Source organism: Solanum pennellii, chromosome 10 (assembly GCF_001406875.1).
Source record: "Solanum pennellii chromosome 10, SPENNV200".
NCBI classification, from domain to species: domain Eukaryota; kingdom Viridiplantae; phylum Streptophyta; class Magnoliopsida; order Solanales; family Solanaceae; genus Solanum; species Solanum pennellii.
The window spans coordinates 818,882-838,864 of NC_028646.1; the positions used below are offsets into that span (position 1 = coordinate 818,882).

At 31.6% G+C, this 19,983-nt stretch overlaps 3 protein-coding genes and 1 non-coding gene across 4 annotated transcripts; all 4 read left to right on the top strand.

Moving 5' to 3' along the window:
* Nucleotides 1-445: 445 nt before the first annotated feature.
* Nucleotides 446-3,827, top strand: LOC107002545 (30S ribosomal protein S10, chloroplastic). The gene is made up of 3 exons (XM_015200605.1): nucleotides 446-805; nucleotides 1,070-1,117; nucleotides 3,317-3,827. The coding sequence occupies exons 1-3, from the start codon at nucleotides 599-601 to the stop codon at nucleotides 3,626-3,628; spliced, it is 567 nt and encodes a 188-aa protein (XP_015056091.1). The 5' UTR covers nucleotides 446-598; the 3' UTR covers nucleotides 3,629-3,827.
* A 1,599-nt stretch (nucleotides 3,828-5,426) lies between these two features.
* LOC107032141 (serine acetyltransferase 1, chloroplastic-like) lies at nucleotides 5,427-6,673 on the top strand. The gene has a single exon (XM_015233716.2). It carries the CDS (start codon nucleotides 5,513-5,515, stop codon nucleotides 6,608-6,610), a length of 1,098 nt encoding a protein of 365 aa, XP_015089202.1. The 5' UTR covers nucleotides 5,427-5,512; the 3' UTR covers nucleotides 6,611-6,673.
* A 2,012-nt stretch (nucleotides 6,674-8,685) lies between these two features.
* Nucleotides 8,686-8,777, top strand: LOC114074571. Its single transcript, XR_003574991.1, has one exon. It is a non-coding gene; the product is annotated as a small nucleolar RNA Z122 (small nucleolar RNA).
* A 5,464-nt stretch (nucleotides 8,778-14,241) lies between these two features.
* Nucleotides 14,242-19,272, top strand: LOC107002663 (heterogeneous nuclear ribonucleoprotein 1-like). The gene is made up of 5 exons (XM_015200779.2): nucleotides 14,242-14,426; nucleotides 14,509-14,630; nucleotides 15,175-15,401; nucleotides 15,974-17,150; nucleotides 18,595-19,272. The coding sequence occupies exons 3-5, from the start codon at nucleotides 15,177-15,179 to the stop codon at nucleotides 18,606-18,608; spliced, it is 1,416 nt and encodes a 471-aa protein (XP_015056265.1). The 5' UTR covers nucleotides 14,242-14,426; nucleotides 14,509-14,630; nucleotides 15,175-15,176; the 3' UTR covers nucleotides 18,609-19,272.
* The last annotated feature ends 711 nt before the right edge of the window (nucleotides 19,273-19,983 follow it).

Sequence of the window (19,983 nt, forward strand, 5' to 3'; positions counted from 1 at the left end):
GCTTTAGGACATACTCACAAAACTTCAAATTTTCAATTTGATGAATATTTATGTCTATTTTTCCAAAATAACACAAGAATATTTTTCTTTTGGAGATGGCGATACTTTGAAGTTTAATTATCAAAAACATAATACATAAATAAACACTTAAATTTACAAGTAAGCAGTTCAATTTTAAATATGTACATCTAGATACCTCAATTCACCTTTACTATAATAGTTGAATACTCCAACTCAAGTCATATATAAATATCTATTTATGTATTATGTCAATTATCAAACGTAATAAAAAAAATTTAGAAATCAAATATAAATATCTATTTATATATTATATCAATTATCAAACGTAACAAAAAAAATTAGAAAATTAATTCAAATGTTGTCCAAAAACTAGGTAAATATTTGGGCCTAAGAAGCAATAAAAAAAAGGGAAAATACATAATAAGGATAAGCCTTGTACAGAAAATTGTATAGTTATTTCTCTTCTTCGGATAAGCTTTAAAACACAGAAAAATTGAAGAAGCTCCTAAGAAGGAGAGCTCCAATCTCCATTAGAGACCAAATTCGAAGTCGAAGTCGAATTTTAGTGAATACTCAAATGGCGATTTCATCGTCTTCACTCTCAGCAGCTCTTTTTCCAATGTGTAATTCATCTTCCATTTCTGCACAACCCAAGTTTTCTCTTCTGTCTTTGCATTCAAATTCTGTTAAGTTACAAGTTTTCAACCAATCTCGAGTGTCTACAACTAAGGTTTTTGCTTCTCCTGAAGTTTTGGATGCCCAGAATGTTGAAGCTGATGTTGAGGTTTGTTAATTATTTGGGCTATTTTCAGTAGACTATACTGTGTGTTAACATTAAAAAAATGCTTTCTTTTTGCTGAATTGTTGTTGGGTATTCGTCTTTCTACTGAATGGTTGCTGGGTATTCCTCATTTTGCTGAATTGTTGCTGGGTATTCATCTTTTTACTGAATTGTTGCTGGGTATTCGTCTTTTTACTGAATTGTTGCTGGGTGTTCCTCATTTTGCTGAATTGATGTTGAGTATATGTCATTTTGCTTTATTTATAGGATATTCCAGCTGCTTCAACGCTGAGTATTGGTGGTGACTCTGATAAGGTAAACTTTTTCTCTTCCAGTCCTTTTATTTTTTAATTACTAACTGTGGTGTCTGGACCAACTTGCCCGCACTTGGTACCTCCGGGAAGCACAGGTATCGGGTAACTCTGTCTACCGACAAAGGCGAATGTAGCCTCATAGAGCCAACTACTATGATGTTGAGTATAAATATAAAGTTTGTAGAAGTTCACTGAGATTACAACAATTAGTAAGTCTTAATCCATAACTTTTAAAATATTGTAGATTCGACGCTAAAACCCATAGAGTTCAAATTCTGAATCCACCTATATATACCAAGGCTTGAATAGATGGAAAATATCAACTAGTGTGTTTGACTATCCCAAATTAGTTGAGTTTGCGTATAGGAATCTTGTGTACGCATTCACCATTATTAAGGTGGGGTGGAGATGATTCAGTGAAAGTAGACTATTTTAGTGAATCTATCTCAATCTGTAACCTTTATTGGCTTGGGACACCGCTGTGCTTTTTGTGAAGTTCATATAGGCAGTGTTTTTAGGGGGTGATGTTTGATGACTCGTGATTCCTTCTGAGATTTCTGCATTGCTTTATGTTATGTGCATTTTGTTTCTATCTAAGAGAATGTAGTCAAGATTTTGCCAATGTATTCGACTAAGAAGTTTCCATTTGAACCGTTTATCTCTTATGTAGAAGTTTACACACTAGACAAGTATTAGGAATCAACCATTTACTGTTTATACAGTATTGGTGTTTGTAACTGATCACTCAAGCTTATTTTTGTTTGTGTTGGTGTGAACACATTTTCTTTTTTGAATTTTATGCTGCAGCCTTAATTGAGATGGATACTTCTTTTTTGTTGGTAACAGTTATGAAATAGGATAGAGCTGTATGTTTGTCCATTAAAATATTTGTTGTTTGTTTTCTTCTTTGGCTAGTGACTTTAAAATGTATTAGAATGATAACATTCTTTTGCTTGGTGCTGACAAAAGCTAGCCTTATGGCTGGAGGAGAACATGGGGACATGAAAAAAAGAATAGTTGTGACATGCAGATTATCATATCAGAAAACTACTCTATCTATACCACTTAGTGAAGCAAGCCTAAAATTCACTTGCGGTGAATTGGAAGTTTCTTATAGAGAAATTTGCAATGATGATATAATTTGCTCAACAGCCAGGCAAGTTTTGATAAATGAGCGTACAAAGTTCTTCACTGTTAGATTCCTCAAATTGGTGATTGTGGAACCAATTGGTCTTCCTCAGTTACTGAAAGTCTTAAATAACCTGGAGCTTTAGTAGTGAATTGAGTCTCTCTTAGCCGTCTCCTCTAAGTAATTGTGTGCGCTGAATAATTTTCTTCTAAGAATTTTTATTGATGCATCAAGAAGCAAAAGTACAGAAATTTGTCTAATGGATAAAGCATGCACGAGCTACATCTAATGCTTTTCGGACCTTTCACTACTGTGTTGGGATGCTTCATTATTATAGTAACAAGGTCATTAATATTACTCCTAGTGTACAATCCTCTTCAAGGATAAATTTGAGTTGTATTTCTCTCTGGCTACTAATTAACATTGATCGGAAAATATTATTGGTTGAAATGTTCACTTCTATCAAGACTACCTTCATAAAGGTTTGATTAAAGCGATTTTTTGGTTCACTTATTTGCTTGATAGTAATTCTGTTCAGCTATGAGTTCTAAAAGAAAATCTTTGAAACATTTCTAGAAGTCCATGTAAGCTGAAAAAATATTAGAATTATAGTGAATACTGGAAGGTGGTGGGTTGCACAGGAGTATGCTGTTTTTAATGAAACTGGAAAGGTCATTGCAGATTCCGCCTTTAACTCTCACTTAGTTATGAATTTTAAGAACAGGCTTCCCTCGGTTTATAAGTTTTATCTCTGGGGGTCCTAGGAAAGCTGCAAAAATATTATTTCAAAATTAGGATGGACTTGGAAAAGTTATTGTTCGATATGCAAGAGGTGTAAGCACCATGAGGTGCGAAGCGATCTCGGGCTTCTCCCTCCAGCTCTTTGATACTTATTCAGTATGAGTTAAATCTATGAACTTTGCTGAGAAGCATCCAGTGGCTGTTCTAATTCAGCATTAAGCTCGTCGTGGCTGTGCAGTATCAAATTTACTAGCTCTAGTTAGTATAAGAACGTGGATATTTCTCTCTAATTATTGTAGGCATCATCTAACAATCTAAACATATTTACAGGCAGCTCCAAAGCAGAAGATTAGGATCAAATTGAGGTCATACTGGGTACCCCTAATAGAAGACTCTTGTAAGCAAATTATGGATGCTGCAAGAACGACAAATGCAAAGACCGTAGGTCCTGTACCACTGCCCACCAAAAAGAGAATTTACTGTGTCCTCAAATCTCCACATGTTCACAAAGATGCCAGGTTCCATTTCGAAATAAGAACTCATCAACGTCTTATTGACATTCTTTACCCGACTGCCCAAACTATCGACAAGTTAATGTTGCTTGACCTTCCTGCTGGTGTTGATGTGGAGGTCAAGCTCTGAGAAAAAATTTTCTCCTCCTTGTTTCAGATCGTAACCTTGTCTATCTCTTGCTAGTTCGTTTCTGGTTTTGGATTTTGTACTCATAGCGACACAATCATTACTCAGGGAGAAGTAGGGTAAACAGATATTTTTTCTGTGTAATGATTTGTTTACTTGATTACTAAGCATCTTTTCAATCTCATATCATTGTTACCTTACATGTTCACAATTTTCTTTTCGATAATACATCGCTTATTGCTTGAGAATGCTGATGTCTGTTGATGTTGAGTACTTGTCTAAAAGTAGGAAAAGACTGAATAGAGTTGCTAGTTCTGGTTTAGAATAGAAATCATTGCTGTTTTTCCTTTCCATAACTACTTTGATTTGCTTCACTTGAGGTGAGAGTCTTTCGGGAACAATCTCTCTAGCTCCACGAGACCTAGGTAAAGTTTGCGTATACTTTATCCTCCCCAGACCCCACTCTCTGGGATTTAACTGGGTGTGTAGTTGCCATTGTTCTTTTGGTCTTGTGCTTTCCAAAAGAGACTTCCTTGACCATTGCTTGATAAGTTCACATACAGACCATACTTTTGTCTGTTTGGTGAGTTCCCAAATTATCATAAGCTTAGAGTATGTTGGTAGAGACTCTATGATTCGAGTCTTGAAAATGGAATCATATAGGAAACATTTTATCCTCAAATAGGACTTTCCGAAATGAATAACTTCACCTCCTATTAGCAGTGGCGGAGCTAGAAATTTCTTAATGGAGTCCAAAAATAGTAACTTGTTATGTTAAAGGTATTCAAAATAGGTTATTTAATCATTTCGTATATCATTTTACTTGTATATATGCTATTTTTTTTCCGACGAAGGGTGTCCAATTGGACACCCTGTCCCTTGACACTATGTGGCTACGCCAGTGCCTATTAGATTCGTGGCATAAAATTACCTTTGCCTTTAGAAGAAAATCTCGTTTTTTTCCCTTGGCCTCTAATAAAGCTCCAGGTTGAGAGTAATTTTTGAGTATAGTCGAAGTTGATGGGTAAATTTGGATCGTTTTACTCTTAAAGAATTTAAACACGTAGAGTTCACTTATTTCATTCTAAAGCTTTATAAATGACAAGAATAAATACGAAATAATTTGTTAACGATAAATAGATAAATGATAAAACTAAGCTATTTCCTCTCCTCCATTGAAAGTGCTTAAGCTATGTGATCATTTTCTTTTATTATATGCTATATTCCAAAGGTCTTGTGGTCCACATTTCTCATATGCTATAAATATATAAAAAGGAAAAGATTAGTCTCAATAAATCAACATATATTAACAAAAAGTAATGCCAACTAGTTACTTTTGAATTTTTAAAGTTCTTTTGTTTATTGGGAAACATAAAGTATCTTGGGAAAAAGTTTTTGATAAACCCCACTCTGAATTGTTAAATACCTAAACTCATCAAATGAGAAGAATAGAAAAGTAAAAAACAATAATAAAAATAATAATATGTCAAAAAATCTTGTGTTATTTAATTAGTCATGTTTTTTTCAATTAGGATTTAATTAATTTTAAATTAATTTAAAAAATTCATATTCAAGTAAAATGTTATTCACAAATATGACTTCATAATTTCATATCCAAAATTAAAATCAAGATTTAACTTTAACATATTATCATTGTTATTATGTTGTATATATAAGATGTAAAAAAAGTTCTTATTAGGAAATTCTTTTAAATTTCCCTACTCAAACTCGAAATATTAATTTTAGAGATCTCATTTATTCCGTTACAAAAAAAAAAATTATAAAATAACTACACAAGTTTATTTGTTATTCCATGATAGCCTTCTTCTTTGCCATATCCCTTTACTAGCCGCCACATATTCTCCTTCTTCCATACATTTTGCTTCCATGTCCACTAATTTACTTGGATCACCATTTCTTCTCAAAAATGTACTAACAATTTCTCCTTATAACAACAATAAACTCTCCATTTTCACCATTAAAGCTTGTTTACACTCTTCAAGAACCAAAACCCCTAACCCAAACAAGTCTCAAATTGATGATCATGTCTACAACTATAAAAAATATTGCACACCCAATTTCCCTGACCATGTTTCTCAAACTCCCATTTCAGAAAAAGAGCTAAAAAACACCAAGAATGGTGGAATTTTGGATGATTTTGAAAAAAAAGGTGTTCTTGATTTATGGTTAAAAATGCAAGATGAGGCTAGATTTGATGTTGAGCAAGAACCCATTTTGGAAAATTACTATAAAAATTCAATCTTGGTTCAAGATTGTATGGAAAGTGCTTTGGCATACCATTTGTCTTTGAAATTGAGCAATTCAAGTTTACCTAGTGATGCCCTTTTTGAGCTTTTCATGGGAGTGTTGATAGAGGATCAAGAATTGATTTTTGATGTTACAGATGATTTAAGAGCTGTTAAAGAAAGGGATCCTGCTTGTGTCAGTTATGTTCACTGTTTCTTGAATTTTAAAGGTTTTTTAGCATGTCAAGCACATAGGATATCACATGGGTTATGGTCTAAAGGTAGAAAGATTGTAGCTTTAGTTATACAAAATAGGGTGTGTGAAGTTTTTGCTGTTGATATTCATCCTGGTGCTAAAATTGGTAGTGGGATTTTGCTTGATCATGCTACTGGTGTTGTTATTGGTGAAACAGCTGTGATTGGTAATAATGTGTCAATTTTGCATAATGTGACATTAGGTGGTACTGGTAAAGTGTGTGGTGATAGGCATCCAAAGATTGGTGATGGTGTGTTGATTGGTGCTGGTACTTGTGTTCTTGGAAATGTTAGAATTGAAGATGGTGCTAAGATTGGTGCTGGTTCTGTTGTGTTAATGGAAGTGCCTGCAAGAACTACTGCTGTGGGGAATCCAGCTAGGTTGATTGGTGGAAAAGAAAATCCAATCAAACTTGATAAAATTCCTAGTTTGACAATGGACCATACTTCACATATGTCTGATTGGTCTGATTATGTAATTTAGACTATAGGTTCGTTCTGTACGGACTTAGAGATCAAATATAATATGCTTTTTCGTTTCACTTCATGTTACATAGTTGGGATACTTTAAAGAAACTTGAGTAGATATAGGTTGCACTAGAGCTAAATTGCTTCAAATCTTGTCTTCTCGTTGTGAGACGGGTTGATTTTGTTTTTTTCTATATCCATATGATTTATGATTTAGAAGTATTAATAGTATAATAAAAGCAAATCTTATGTCCATGAGGTCCCAAGAAGGTAAAGTTCTCCAACTTGTCCAATGGTTCTTTCTCCAAACACGATATACAAGTGGAAACTGTACTATGAGCAAGTTCGAATTTGTCATTGGAGAGACATCAATAATTGGTAGCAATGTGTGAATTTTGCATAATGTGACATTGGGTGGCACTGGAAAATTTTGTGGTGTTAGGCATCCAAATTTTGGTGATGGTATGTTAGTCATTTTCTCAAAAAGTATATCGCGTTACACAGTTGGGATATTTTAAAGAAACTTGAATACATATAGGTTACACCATTACTAAAATCTTTTTCTTCAGATAATTCCATACTTTTTCCTCATGAAACTGTTTTAAAATAAAAAAATTCAGAAGGAGATTGCCTATTTTTTTGCAAATGTTCAATAAGTGCTAAATTTTGCTTATCTTGTCTAATCTGTGAGGTGTGATGTAGACAATCTATACATCAATGATTACTAATCTGTGACTCGTAGATATTGGGTTCGACAAATAAAATGTATTGCCTAAGATTTAAACTTTGAACCCCTAAATAAACTTTGAACCCCATAAACCACTAAGTCAACTTTTAATCTTGTCTTGTGTTGAAAAGAAATTTCTATATATACACTAAAAAAGCTCGTATATACCCTTGCCCCCTTCTAACTCCGCCCTTACCTATAAGTCATACATAGATAATTTTACCGCTACTCTTGAGTCTAAAAGACACGATTACTACTATTTAGTGAAGTCAACTCCAAACTTTAGTTATTACTCAATAACTTGGCATATATACTCAACAAAGATACATTATAAATCCTTATGGCTAATATACATAACACAGGAGGGAAACTTACATAAATATACTATAATAAAAAAATATTTACCATTTATAGCAATAATATTTTTTTTTCACTTGATCACTTTTAATTCATTTATAATACAAGTTTAATTCATATGATAAAGAATAATTTTTTATTCACATATAGTACAAATTTTAATGATAAATAATTCATTTATCACACATTTTAATACATTTATAATACAATGTATCAAATTTTTACCAAACAAACATAATATATTTTAAAAAACAATTATAATTCATATATATTGCACACATAATTCACTTTTAATATATATTGCAGATTTAATATAGTATTACTACAAATGGTAATAAATAAAAAATATTGCTAAAATCAGTAATTATTTACTAAAATGTACCAATTCATGTAATTTTTTCAACATATATAATAAAATGAGGCCCAAACTCATTGGGCCTAGAATACAAAAGCCCAAATCAAATAAAAAGGCCTGTATTACATCCGTCGGCCCAATCCCTCACAAATATTAAATCTAGGGTTAGGGTTTCAAAATTTTATGATAAATAAAGCTGCAACTATTGCAAACTCATTCAACCTCACTAAGTTATTTTCTCTCTAGAAAGTTATTTTAATTAGAGAATTTTATTTCTCTCTAATACAAGGTGAAATTCATGTTCGTTTCTTATTTGATTAATTTATGTTTGTTTGTTATTTTGATCAATTTAAATTCGTATAACATACTTAGGAGTTTCTCCGCTCATCATATTGGTTTGACTAATTTAGATTTGTATCGTGTTTCTTTCTTTATCGTGATCCATGTTGCTGAAGTCTAATATCACTTCTTATCATGAATTACATTTATTTTTCAGTTTACATTTTTGTGGATTTGATTAATTTAAATTTGTGTCGTGCTTTTGTTGCATTGTCCATGCTCCATTATATTATAGTTATAAAATGTATTGATTTAACTAATTTAGATTTGTATCGTATTTAGTCGTTATAGACTTTTAACTAAATAAAAAGTAGTTGGGAAATGATGAGAGTATATCGATACATCAGAGGGACAGTTTAATCTGTGCTTTGCTGAATAAATTTTGCACGTCAGTCTGATCCCAATTACTTCTAAATCTTTTGTTTCAATAATTTTATTTTTCGAAAAACAATTAAATTAAAGTTTTATAGTTTTGGTGTTTTATATATTTGCAAGACTTTTTGAAATTATTTATTATTCTAATGGTAGTTTGGATGCTTGTTGAAAATAACAAGTATATAAGATATACATATGTATTATTTTGAATAAAATTGTTACTGGAGTAAATTTTAGGAAGTGTATATATTAATTAAATACTACGTAGAAAGAAAAATATTAAACAAAATGACCTTATTTGACAATTATTTGTTGATATGTTTTTTTTTTTGAGGTTTGGGGTTTAATTTCAATTTGGCTTTAAATTTTAATTTTAATTTTTTTAGTTCTTAAATGATGTGTAATTTTTTTTAAAACAATGACGTGTAAAATATTTAATTAGTTGGCAGTTATTGAGTGGCTCAATAATACACGTGGGCGCGATTGTATTTCACGCTCTTTGGGTCCAAAAATCGCGTGTGTATCTATAAAAAAAAAATAGGATAGTTAAAATGTCTATTTGTGCACCGTTAAAGTTTGAGGTCATACTAGCCAAATTTAAGGACAAATATACGTATTATGCCTACATTATACTTGTGCTTAAAATTGTGGTTAAGTAAAATTGTAGTAAAAACAAATTTTTTAAAATTTGTCTAAATAAATGAGATATAATAAATCTTATATGTCCTAACTTCTTGTAATTAGAAGATTAATACTTAATAGTCATTAAATATGAAATAAAGTTAATCTTAAATTTATTTTGAAATTATTATTTTTAAGGGGAAAAAAGGGAGTAATAATCAAGGAGTAATTATTATTTTTACGAGCACCTATTTTACCAAAAGGACTCATGAAAACTTATCAATGAGAATAAATAATTAAATCATCATATATCATGTAAAATTGTAGTTGGAATTAGGTGAGAGTAAACTTTTGACATCGATCTATATATCACGTTCAATTGAAATATAAAACTTGGTTAAATTGATCCTAATTACATTTCGAACATTGACCTAATGTATTATTTTCAAATCTTTTTGATGAAATTTCTATCTTCGATACAAAAGTGAATAAAGAGACTTCTTAAAGGCATAGAATATGTCATTTTTTAGTAGTCGATATAAGTGAACTTTGTATTCCCTTTTGCTTCAATGTTGTGATGGATTTTGAAGTACAACCTACTTAATTATCATCTCCATTTCAACAAAAACTATGTCATTATTTTTTCATACGACAATAATATATTTAATATAATTTTATAAGTAGCTGTGAGAAGGATAACACAGTTTCACCTTGGAACGGAACTAGGTGAGTGCAAGTTTGACGACAAAGTGAATTATTTTTTAATGAATATATAGTAGATCAATGTTGGATCTCTTCAACCTTTTCTTTTGCTTTTTCATATTTGGAACTATTTATTCAATTTTTTTTTGTTCTACCACTAGTCTTATCGCTACGTATCTTGTGAAGGTAGAGAGATTCTTTCGAATTCTCCCATTCAAAAGAATATTTAGAAGGAAAGAATATTTTTGATGGATCCTCCGTTGGCGTAACCGATATAAAAAGAAAAACTTTATGATAAAAAAACAACAATAGTGAAAATATATTAACTATTACAAATATTATGATAACCAAAGTAAAAGGTAATAAAAACACAAAAAAAAAATAGTGCCAGACAATATGAATTATAGCTGCCTAGTAAAGATTATTTTTGCCAGCTGCTTCTAGCTAGTTTTAGTTTTTGGCAAGCATGAGGAGACAAAGCAAGTGATCATGTCTGTCTAATGTTTTTGTGCAAATTTCATATTTTACACAAGTTTTGGCCTCCATGTTTATAAGTAGGGTTGGAACAACACATGGTCATTGTGGTCTTAAGAATGAATCATTGCCCTTTTCCGAATATAAAGATTATATCATAAATGCTTTAGGATATGTTCAAAATACGTTTACATAATATCGCTATACATATAATTCAACTTGAATGATACAAAATACTCGCCTCCCACCCCACCCCCAACTATGCATTAAACTACATGTTAGAGATTTGTCATACATATATATATATATAACGAGTGTTTTGTATATATACAATATAATTTTTCGAGATACATATTTAATTTATTTGCGAGTTGCCTCTATAGTTTTTGGTTTTGGCAAAACATGCATGGGAGACAAAAGTAGGGTGTGTGTGCCTAATGTTTGTCGAATTCCCACTTGGTGCAAATTTCATGTTTACCCATGCTTTGCCCTTCTTGTCAACAAGTAGCTAGGGTTGAAATAGTATAAAAAGGCGGAGATTTAAAGTTTATGAATTTTTAGAATCATCATAAGTTAATATTATAATAATAAGTGAATTTATATACAAATATTCACATGTCTAGGTAATAACGATTCTTTAGATCCATCCCTAAGTTACGAGTTCATTCTTAAAAACACCAATTTTAAGAATATATAATTGTCTTCTATATATATAATTTGTATACTCGTAATGAATTATGTGCCTTGATTGAAAAAGAATCATAAATCTCTATCATGAAAAAGAAATATTTTTAATGAAGTCTTAACACGTGAACCTACGGAAATTGACCGAAAAGTTTCCCTAAGAAAAATGTAAGTCTTTCTTTTTAAAATTTGGACATTAATTTGTTTCTAGGTGTGTTCCTATTTCTTTAGCAATTATACTCCTATATATGAATTAGGTTAAGTAAATTTAATTTGGTACTAGACCTCACAACCCTTTGAAACATAGACTATAGTCCAAGGCTTTCTTTTTATAATAAAGTTTAATGATTCATAGGGGTCCACATGACATTGAGAAAGTAAGGCACCAAATGAAAAATAAAAGCAAAAGAAAGTTAGGATTTTTTTTTTTCGTTTTTTGAATGTTTGATATTTGTCTTGAAGTTTTAATTAATTTAATTTTATGTTATATAAAACTTATTTAGCAGCGAATCACTCTTTATAAGAATTTTTCTGTACTCATAATTTAAATCTGAAACGTCTAATTAATGGTGAATGAATCTTATCCATCCAACATAATTTTTTATACTCATAACTTAAAAGTTAGTTACTGACATATAAAAGACTCGATAAATATCAAGGACTAACTTTTATTTGAATCATATATAATTATATGTATAAGTTATCCATATTCAAATTGAAAAAAAAAATTCAAAAATCATTTTGTCTTCATATCCAAAGACAATATGAGAATATTATTAAAATTAGTATATTAGGTTTTATACTAAAAATACTTTGACTTAGAGTTCAACATGAAAAAGGAGTTACTAGATACTAAAAATGGTATTTGGTATAATTGTGGCACCTAGGATTATCTATTTATCATAGTGGAAGATATTGAAATTAAATTTCAAATTATCAAATTAAATTAATATATTAATTTAAAATTTTGAATATCGAAATTATCATACCTAAATTATCAAACATAGATAGTTCTGTTGTAAAATTATGATATTATAATATGTATTTTTTATTTAAATCATGAAAGGCATACAAATTACTCCAAAGTCTCCTATATAAAAATAGACATTGACTTGTAGCACTCCAGTTATTATTGTTGTTGTGGTTGACATTATTATTATTATTATTATTATTATTATTATTATTATTTATTAATTATTTTTTAACTTGAATAAGCAATAAACATGCATGGATGAAGAATAAAGTACGAAAATTCGATTACGATAAACATTTGATTATTTTATTTCTATACGAATTTAAATTTAATCTAGACTTAATATAAATATTAAATATTTGAATAAAAATTAAAACAAAAAATATTAATTAGCAAAAAACACGTATGTGAAAAATAAACACTTTATCATATATTCTCCGACTTTGTTAAATAAATAAATAAGTTATTCTCCCACTTTATTAAATGTGGTCCAGAAATATAATAATTTTTTTTTACATAAAACTTTGATTATCTTTTGCTTAAGCAAATATACAAACAAAGCTTTTTTTGTCTTTTTTGGTTTAATAGTTAGGAAAATTTCGCTATTTTCTTAAAGATATGACTCATTTGAGCACAAATAATTTACAATTGATGCTACCCGTACCTTAAATTAGTTGTATAATAATAGTTGAGTTTACAGTTAAATACATAAAAAATTTTTATAATTTATACAAATATGATATAAGTAAAAATTATCGACCAGTAGTCAATTTTTTGAATTCGCCTTTGACACCTAGTTCAGTCCTAATTAGGGTTGAATTGAACTATTTGAAACCCCTAATCCTTTATCGTTTGATATCGATTACATACAAAACGTTGAACTTGACTAATTGAAACCTCGCAAAAAGATTTCAACTACCTCATCTCACAGTATTGTATGTCTTTCTTTATATATATATATATTGGCCATATGCAGGGATGACTCGACAGTGTTAAAAAAAAAGACATACGTCTTAGGTCCCAAAATTTAAGGGGCCTCATTTTTAATAATAATAAGTTATAAGTTATTATTTTTTTAACAAATATTGAATACTATTCGTAGAAAAAGTAAACTTTTCATGAAAATAAATGAATTATTAGAAGGACTTTGTCATATTTGAAGTACTATATCTCATGAAAAATAGTTTAAAACAAGAACGGTTATATCATCAATTGAAAAGTAGAAAAAATCAATTATATAAAAGTTATTAACGATTCAAGTTTAAAACCACATTTAATTTTTATTTTAGGTCACTAATATATTTGAATCGCTCGTGATCGTATATTACGTAATAACCCCACCTAGTATTCGACGATTTGCCACAACCAAATATACATAAAAACAGACATATACGCACGTAATCTCATTCACGGACCGCTACCTCCATCTACTTGTCTTATTTATTTATTTATTATTATTTTCATTTTAATAAAAATTGAGATAAAAGTTATATAGATCTTACTCTTTTCGGGTATAAAGTTACATTAAGTATGTTATCGAAAAATATTTTTAAGGGATATCACTTGAATAATTAATATGAATTTGATATAAACTTTTCCCATTTTATGATTTAATGAAATGATTTATAATTATATAAATTTCTTTGGATTGTTTTAGACGATAAAATTTTTGAAAGTCCTTACTTAGGTGGGAGATGCTTTATCAATGTAAAATCATCAATAAAGAGATTAATTTATAATTTCCGATAAAATCCAAGATTTTAAAGTTAATGAATTTCTATCGTGATTTCAACTTAATTTTCTCGTGAACACTCACGATATATGTACTACTCCTTTAATTTCTTAATCCACGAAATAAACACTTTTGACGTATATTGAACACGAATAATTTTTTTTTTTAGAAAAAATACATCTAATTTAACTAGCTTATAAGCTTAGCCGAACACCTCGATAAAAAATTCAAAAAATTTTATTTCCTTCAATTTTTTTATTTTTTTTATTATATATTAGTAATTAAAAAAAGTGAATAAAAAGAAGAGAGGGACATTTGGGAAGAGAGGTAGAGGATGAGCACTCACATCCTCTGTTTTCATCTTATTTCTAAAATATTAATAAAAATAACTATATAGCTATATACACCTCTTTAGATCTCTGATTATAGTTTATACAATTTTCTCAATTTGGGTTTTTTTTCTTTTGGAAAAAATGTTCAATCTTTACAAATGGTAATTTGTCTCTATTTTTTTTTTTTTGAAACATTTTTGTTGTTGTTGAGCTTCTGATCCGTTGTAATTTTGATGTTTTCAGATACATTTGATTGTTTATTGATTGATGGTAGAAGGATCCATGTTCTTGGATTGAATCCAACACTTTCCACTTGCTGTTTGATCAGTATTCCCACCTGGAATCTGCCTGATTTGCTAGATAAGGTCTGTTTCTTGTTTTGTTAATCTTTTGTTTGTTCACATTTTTGGATCTTTTTGTAAAAAAAAAAAAGGGGGTATGGGGGAGGGGATTACAAAGTGGGAATCGAATTGTTATCGGAAAAGACGAAAGTTCAGATAGCCAACGAACTGAGTTAGTAAGATTTCGAGCTATGGGGGTGTTTTAAATTCCCAAGTTTTTTGTTATATGAAGTTGTAATTATCTGCCTATGTTAAATTTGATTATGATGCAGACATTTTTTGCTAATACCAATTCATAGTGATTGAATTTGTCTAGTAGTAGTATTGATTTTCTTGTATTATATTGTGCAAGATTTGATTTTGTTATGTGGTGGAATCTTAGTTTTGTGGATATTGAACTTATGATTGCAGAAAAAAACTGGTTTTTTTATGTTGAGTGGAAGAATTTTGCTTAAATTCTTAGTGATTGTCTATTTGTGGTATGATTTTTTTGCATTTGCTAGTGCAAGATGTGATTTTGTTATGCGAACAGAACTTTATTTTGCGGATATTGATCTTATGATTGCAGAAATGATGGAGTCAGATCTTGGTAAGCTATTCGTAGGTGGGATTTCTTGGGACACGGATGAGGATCGTCTTAAAGAATATTTCAGTTCATATGGAGAAGTGGTGGAAGCTGTGATCATGAGGGATCGTAATACTGGCCGTGCTCGTGGTTTTGGTTTTGTTGTCTTTGCTGATCCTGTTGTTGCTGAAAGAGTAGTTAAGGAGAAGCATATGATTGATGGACGAACGGTAGTTGTTCTTATTTTTCATATTTAATTCTTTCTTTAGATGAATTTAAATGCAGAAACATGGTCAATGAGGATTGATATAGCTGAGCCAACTTGTTTGTAGTTGAAGCATAGATATTAGAGTGAAACGGACATACAAGATTCATAAAGCCTATCCCAACTAGTTTGAGATCGATCCATAATAGTTGTTCTACAAGTTTAATAATCACAAGTTACTTAAATGTGAACTGGCCTGGAAAGGATTATGCTAAATGATTCGTTGCACTTTTACAGTAGCTAATTAATAGAGACCTCTTGTTTACATGAAGTTTATATACAGTTCAAAGACTCTATCAAACGGATAATCATCTCCATTTCTGGAGCTTTGGAGCAACGGTAAAGTTGTCTCCGTGTGACCTCTAGGTCACGGGTTCAAGTCGTGGAAGCAACCACTAGTGCTTGCATTAGGCTAGACTGTCTACATCACACCCCACCCCAAGGGATGTGGTCCTTCCCCGCAACCATGCTTATGCAGATCATGCACCAAACTTCCTTTTTTATCTCTACAATTTTAAGTTGCTTTGATTTTTTCAGGTTGAGGCAAAGAAGGCTGTTCCTAGGGATGATCAACAAATAATAAATAGAAACAATAGCAGCATTCAAGGATCTCCAGGTGGCGGACGCACAAAAAAGATATTTGTAGGAGGTTTAGCATCTACTGTCACGGAGAGTGATTTTAAGACATACTTTGATCAGTTTGGTACAATTACAGATGTCGTAGTGATGTATGACCATAATACTCAGAGGCCAAGAGGGTTTGGATTTATAACTTATGATTCGGAGGAAGCAGTTGATAGGACTTTGTTTAAGATTTTTCATGAACTAAATGGTAAAATGGTTGAAGTAAAGCGTGCTGTACCGAAGGAGCTATCTCCAGCGCCTAGCCGTAGCCCTCTCATGGGATACAACTATGGACTCAATAGAGCCAACAACTTCCTCAACAACTATGCTGCTCAGGGTTATAATCTAGCGTCGGTTGGAGGATATGGGGTCAGGATGGATGGCAGGTTTAGTCCAGTTGCCGGTGCTCGTGCCGGTTTCTCTCAGTTTGCTTCTCCTGCTTATGGGATGGGTGTCAATTTGGACCCGGCGTTGAGCCCCACCTTTGCAGGTGCTTCCAACTTCAGCAATAATCTTGGATATGGACGGATACTAAACCCATATTTCGGTGCAAATTCAAGCAGATACACTACTCCTATTGGATATAGCACAAGCAACAATAGAGCGGATTCTTTTCTAAGCTCCCCAACCAGGAATTTATGGGGAAATATTGGCCTTAATGCTTCCGCAAGTTCTGGTGGTCCAGGTTCATTTGTAGGCTCTGGAAGCGGAAATTATGGCGTCTTTGGGAATAGTAGTGCTAATTGGGGTTCTCTTATTTCCGTTCCGGGTGGTAATTCTTCTGGATATGGTGGTGGAAATTTCAGGAGTGGGGAAAATAATTATGGGCTGGGATCTGGAGGACTTGGTAGAAATAATGCTGCTACAACCTCATCGTTTACAACATCAACTGGTGCTTACGAGGGGTCTTACGGAGATCAATTCCGTGGTGCTTCAGTGTATGGTGATCGAACTTGGCAAGGTGTGTCTTCTGATGCAGATGGTTCTGGTTCATTTGAATATGGTCTTGGAAATCCAGCTGATGTTTCTGCTAAAGATTCTGAGGATTATATCGGAAATTATAATATTGCAAATAGACAACCGAATAGAGGTAACATTATACTTCCAATTGCCTCCCTTGGTATTTATTGTATAAATCTTTTTGCAGCATTTCTTAATCTGACCATGAACCCGTATTTTGGAATATGTTGCTTTGAAATTTGAGATATATCTTGTTTATATTTCCTGATATTGGTTATACAGACACGTAAACTGCAGTCCTCTAAATTTTATTCGTATCATTTTATAAAAACCTATGCAGCAAGATAATCAGACTTTTCCATTGGCAAGATCCTAGCTTGAAAAACATTAGGAAAACATGGTGTACAAAAGGTCTATGGATATTCTTTTCGAAAGTACTCTGTTTAAGGTTCAAAATTTGAGCTCAGTATTTATAAAATGTAAAACTTTATTGTCGAAGTTTCTGAGTGGAAGACAGAAAACGCTAGATGATTTCTTCCCATTTGTCCTAACCTTGGCGGACAGACTTTTTGTCTATTTAGGATTTTGGCAACCTTTATTCTTCTTCAGATGAGGCAATCTATGCCCAAAAAATACACCAAAACTTCTGGCCAATCTTAATTAATGACAAAACAAAGATGGATTGGATCGAGAGGCGATGCTTATGCCTCGTCACTATGGTGATGGGTGGTGCCAAGGGACCTGTCTAGTGTAGAAAAGGTCATCTTCACTATTCATCCACTCTAAATAACATTTGTGTGTGCATACACGAGATGTGAGTGAATATTATTTTTCATCCCGGCCGTATTTGTGGATGAGAAAAGGCCATCTACAACCTGTAATCCACCCTCAACTGTACGTGGTAGGCACACACAGACACAGGTACGCACACTCATAAGTAATGTTTATATAAAAAGGTATGGTAGGGGGAGAAAGAATACTTTTTTCCTCCGTTTTCCAGATGTCATTGCCATCCCTGGCCATGACACTCATTTAGGGTCACGGATTACCCAGACTAGCCAACAATTAACAAACACCAGTGCTAAGAGGGCAGTACGGGATCCTGCATGCAGAGGTGGAGCTAGAATAGAGGCTGTGCGTTCGGCCGAATCCAATAGTTTTGGTCCAAACCTAGTAATTATCTTAAGAAATTCATTAATATGTACTACAAATTATTAATTTAGAACCCAATAACTTAAAAAGACTAGAATCCCTACCCATAACCTTCAAATTCTGGCTTTCTACCTACATAGTATGGGGTCACTATTTTAAGCTGAAAGCAAAAGTAGCCTTACTCGTATATGGAGTTTGTCGACAAAACTTGCTTTATCTCGTATATACAAATAAAAAGATCGTCTTGAACTAGAGATATATAATACCGGTTTTCCATCATTTCGGTTAAACTTGCGGTTGGATGCATAAAATAAAACAATGTATGTATATTGTCTTTCTCCAACACAAGTTAATTCTTGAAAGAATGCTATTTGTTATTCAGAAATTGAGACAGCTCATCTTTTCTTTTTGACTGTTTCCAGGAATTGCAGCATAGAAGATTTCGTTATTTGAATATCTGAAGATACTTAGGAGAACAGACTTATAAGAGAAAGAAGTGGAAGTCGATGTTTATATAGTACCCCTCACAATATATATAGTTATATATATATATATAAGTATATTTCGGATATAAGAAAGCTGATCTCTAGAGCTAGTGAGGCGCTTGTCCAGATTTAAAGGTGTTTTGTGACAGTTTGAAGTATCAATATAGTAAAAGCAATTAGACTTTTTTCAGCACTCGATCGAGATGTATATCAGATTGCCAGGTATACATGATACCGTCTATTGTAGTTGATGTGTTTGTGCACCCCCGCGATAAGACCAGTACCTCTGGTACTACTATGTTTAGCGTTAGAGTTGTCATTTTTTATATTCTTTTTTTTTTTTTGACGTTTTGTTCACTGTAGTGCCCGGCAAAGTTGCTGGTGTTTGTTCTTATAGTTTCCTCTCTTTTTCTGGGATTTGCATTTCTTTCAGGTTGTATGTGAGGTCATGTTTGATTTACTAGTGTGAAACAATTGGGAATACCAACTTAGGATCCCATCAAATAAGTACTGAATATTCTGATTCATTTGATACTGCAGATTTTGTAAACAATATATTTGAAGCTTTATGTTTGTGTATTGAAATATATTGCACATGAAGTAGACTTTCCCCTTCTGTTTGCTTGCATTGCTTATTCACAAGTGCTTCATTCAAATAATCCATGTTTGAAGTTTGTTTTGACTTGTATGATTCTTTGTTTTTTTTTTAGGTTTATGTATTTTTTGCTAGTTTGCTAGGATAAGAGGGTGTGGAAGACAAGAATTGTTACTATTTGTTGATCTTTTGCAGCGCAATTATCGTATTGATTTGTTGTAGTTTTTGTTATGTTATTATTTGTTATTCCTTACACTTCAGATACTTCTCTTTTGAGATTGCGTTCTTTTTTATGAATCGAGGGTCTATCATCAAAAACAACTTCTCTACCTTGGATATAAACTCTATCATCTCCAAATTCTATTTTCTGGGTCTACATTGAATATGTTATTGTTGTTTTATGTTGCTTGAACTATCTAGAAATATTGTTGTAATTCATAATCTAAAAAAAATTAACACTATTTTTGAAGGTTTTGACATGTATCAAACAAATCCGACTTGTTGGTTTCCATGTTTTTCAAAGTATAAGGTGCAAAAAATGGATAAGATCCATGAAGCTTGAAATGAGAAATGAAAAATGCTAACTTTTTTTCGAGCGGGTTATCTAGTTACGCAAAATCAAAGACATCATACATATATGAATTTTGGTATTATATTAGTCGAATTTAAACTTTCAATTTGTAATTTTTCTCCGATACTAATCTTCCAACAATTAAAATTTGAGATTTAAA

Excerpts from the sequence above, each read along its gene's own strand:
- LOC107002663 (XM_015200779.2), top strand. The coding sequence starts at position 15,177 with ATGATGGAGTCAGATCTTGGTAAGCTATTCGTAGGTGGGATTTCTTGG. Across the intron at positions 15,402-15,973 it reads ATATGATTGATGGACGAACG|GTTGAGGCAAAGAAGGCTGT; the intron begins GTAGTTGTTCTT and ends TGATTTTTTCAG.
- LOC107002545 (XM_015200605.1), top strand. The coding sequence starts at position 599 with ATGGCGATTTCATCGTCTTCACTCTCAGCAGCTCTTTTTCCAATGTGT. Across the intron at positions 806-1,069 it reads ATGTTGAAGCTGATGTTGAG|GATATTCCAGCTGCTTCAAC; the intron begins GTTTGTTAATTA and ends CTTTATTTATAG. Across the intron at positions 1,118-3,316 it reads TTGGTGGTGACTCTGATAAG|GCAGCTCCAAAGCAGAAGAT; the intron begins GTAAACTTTTTC and ends ACATATTTACAG.
- LOC107032141 (XM_015233716.2), top strand. The coding sequence starts at position 5,513 with ATGTCCACTAATTTACTTGGATCACCATTTCTTCTCAAAAATGTACTA.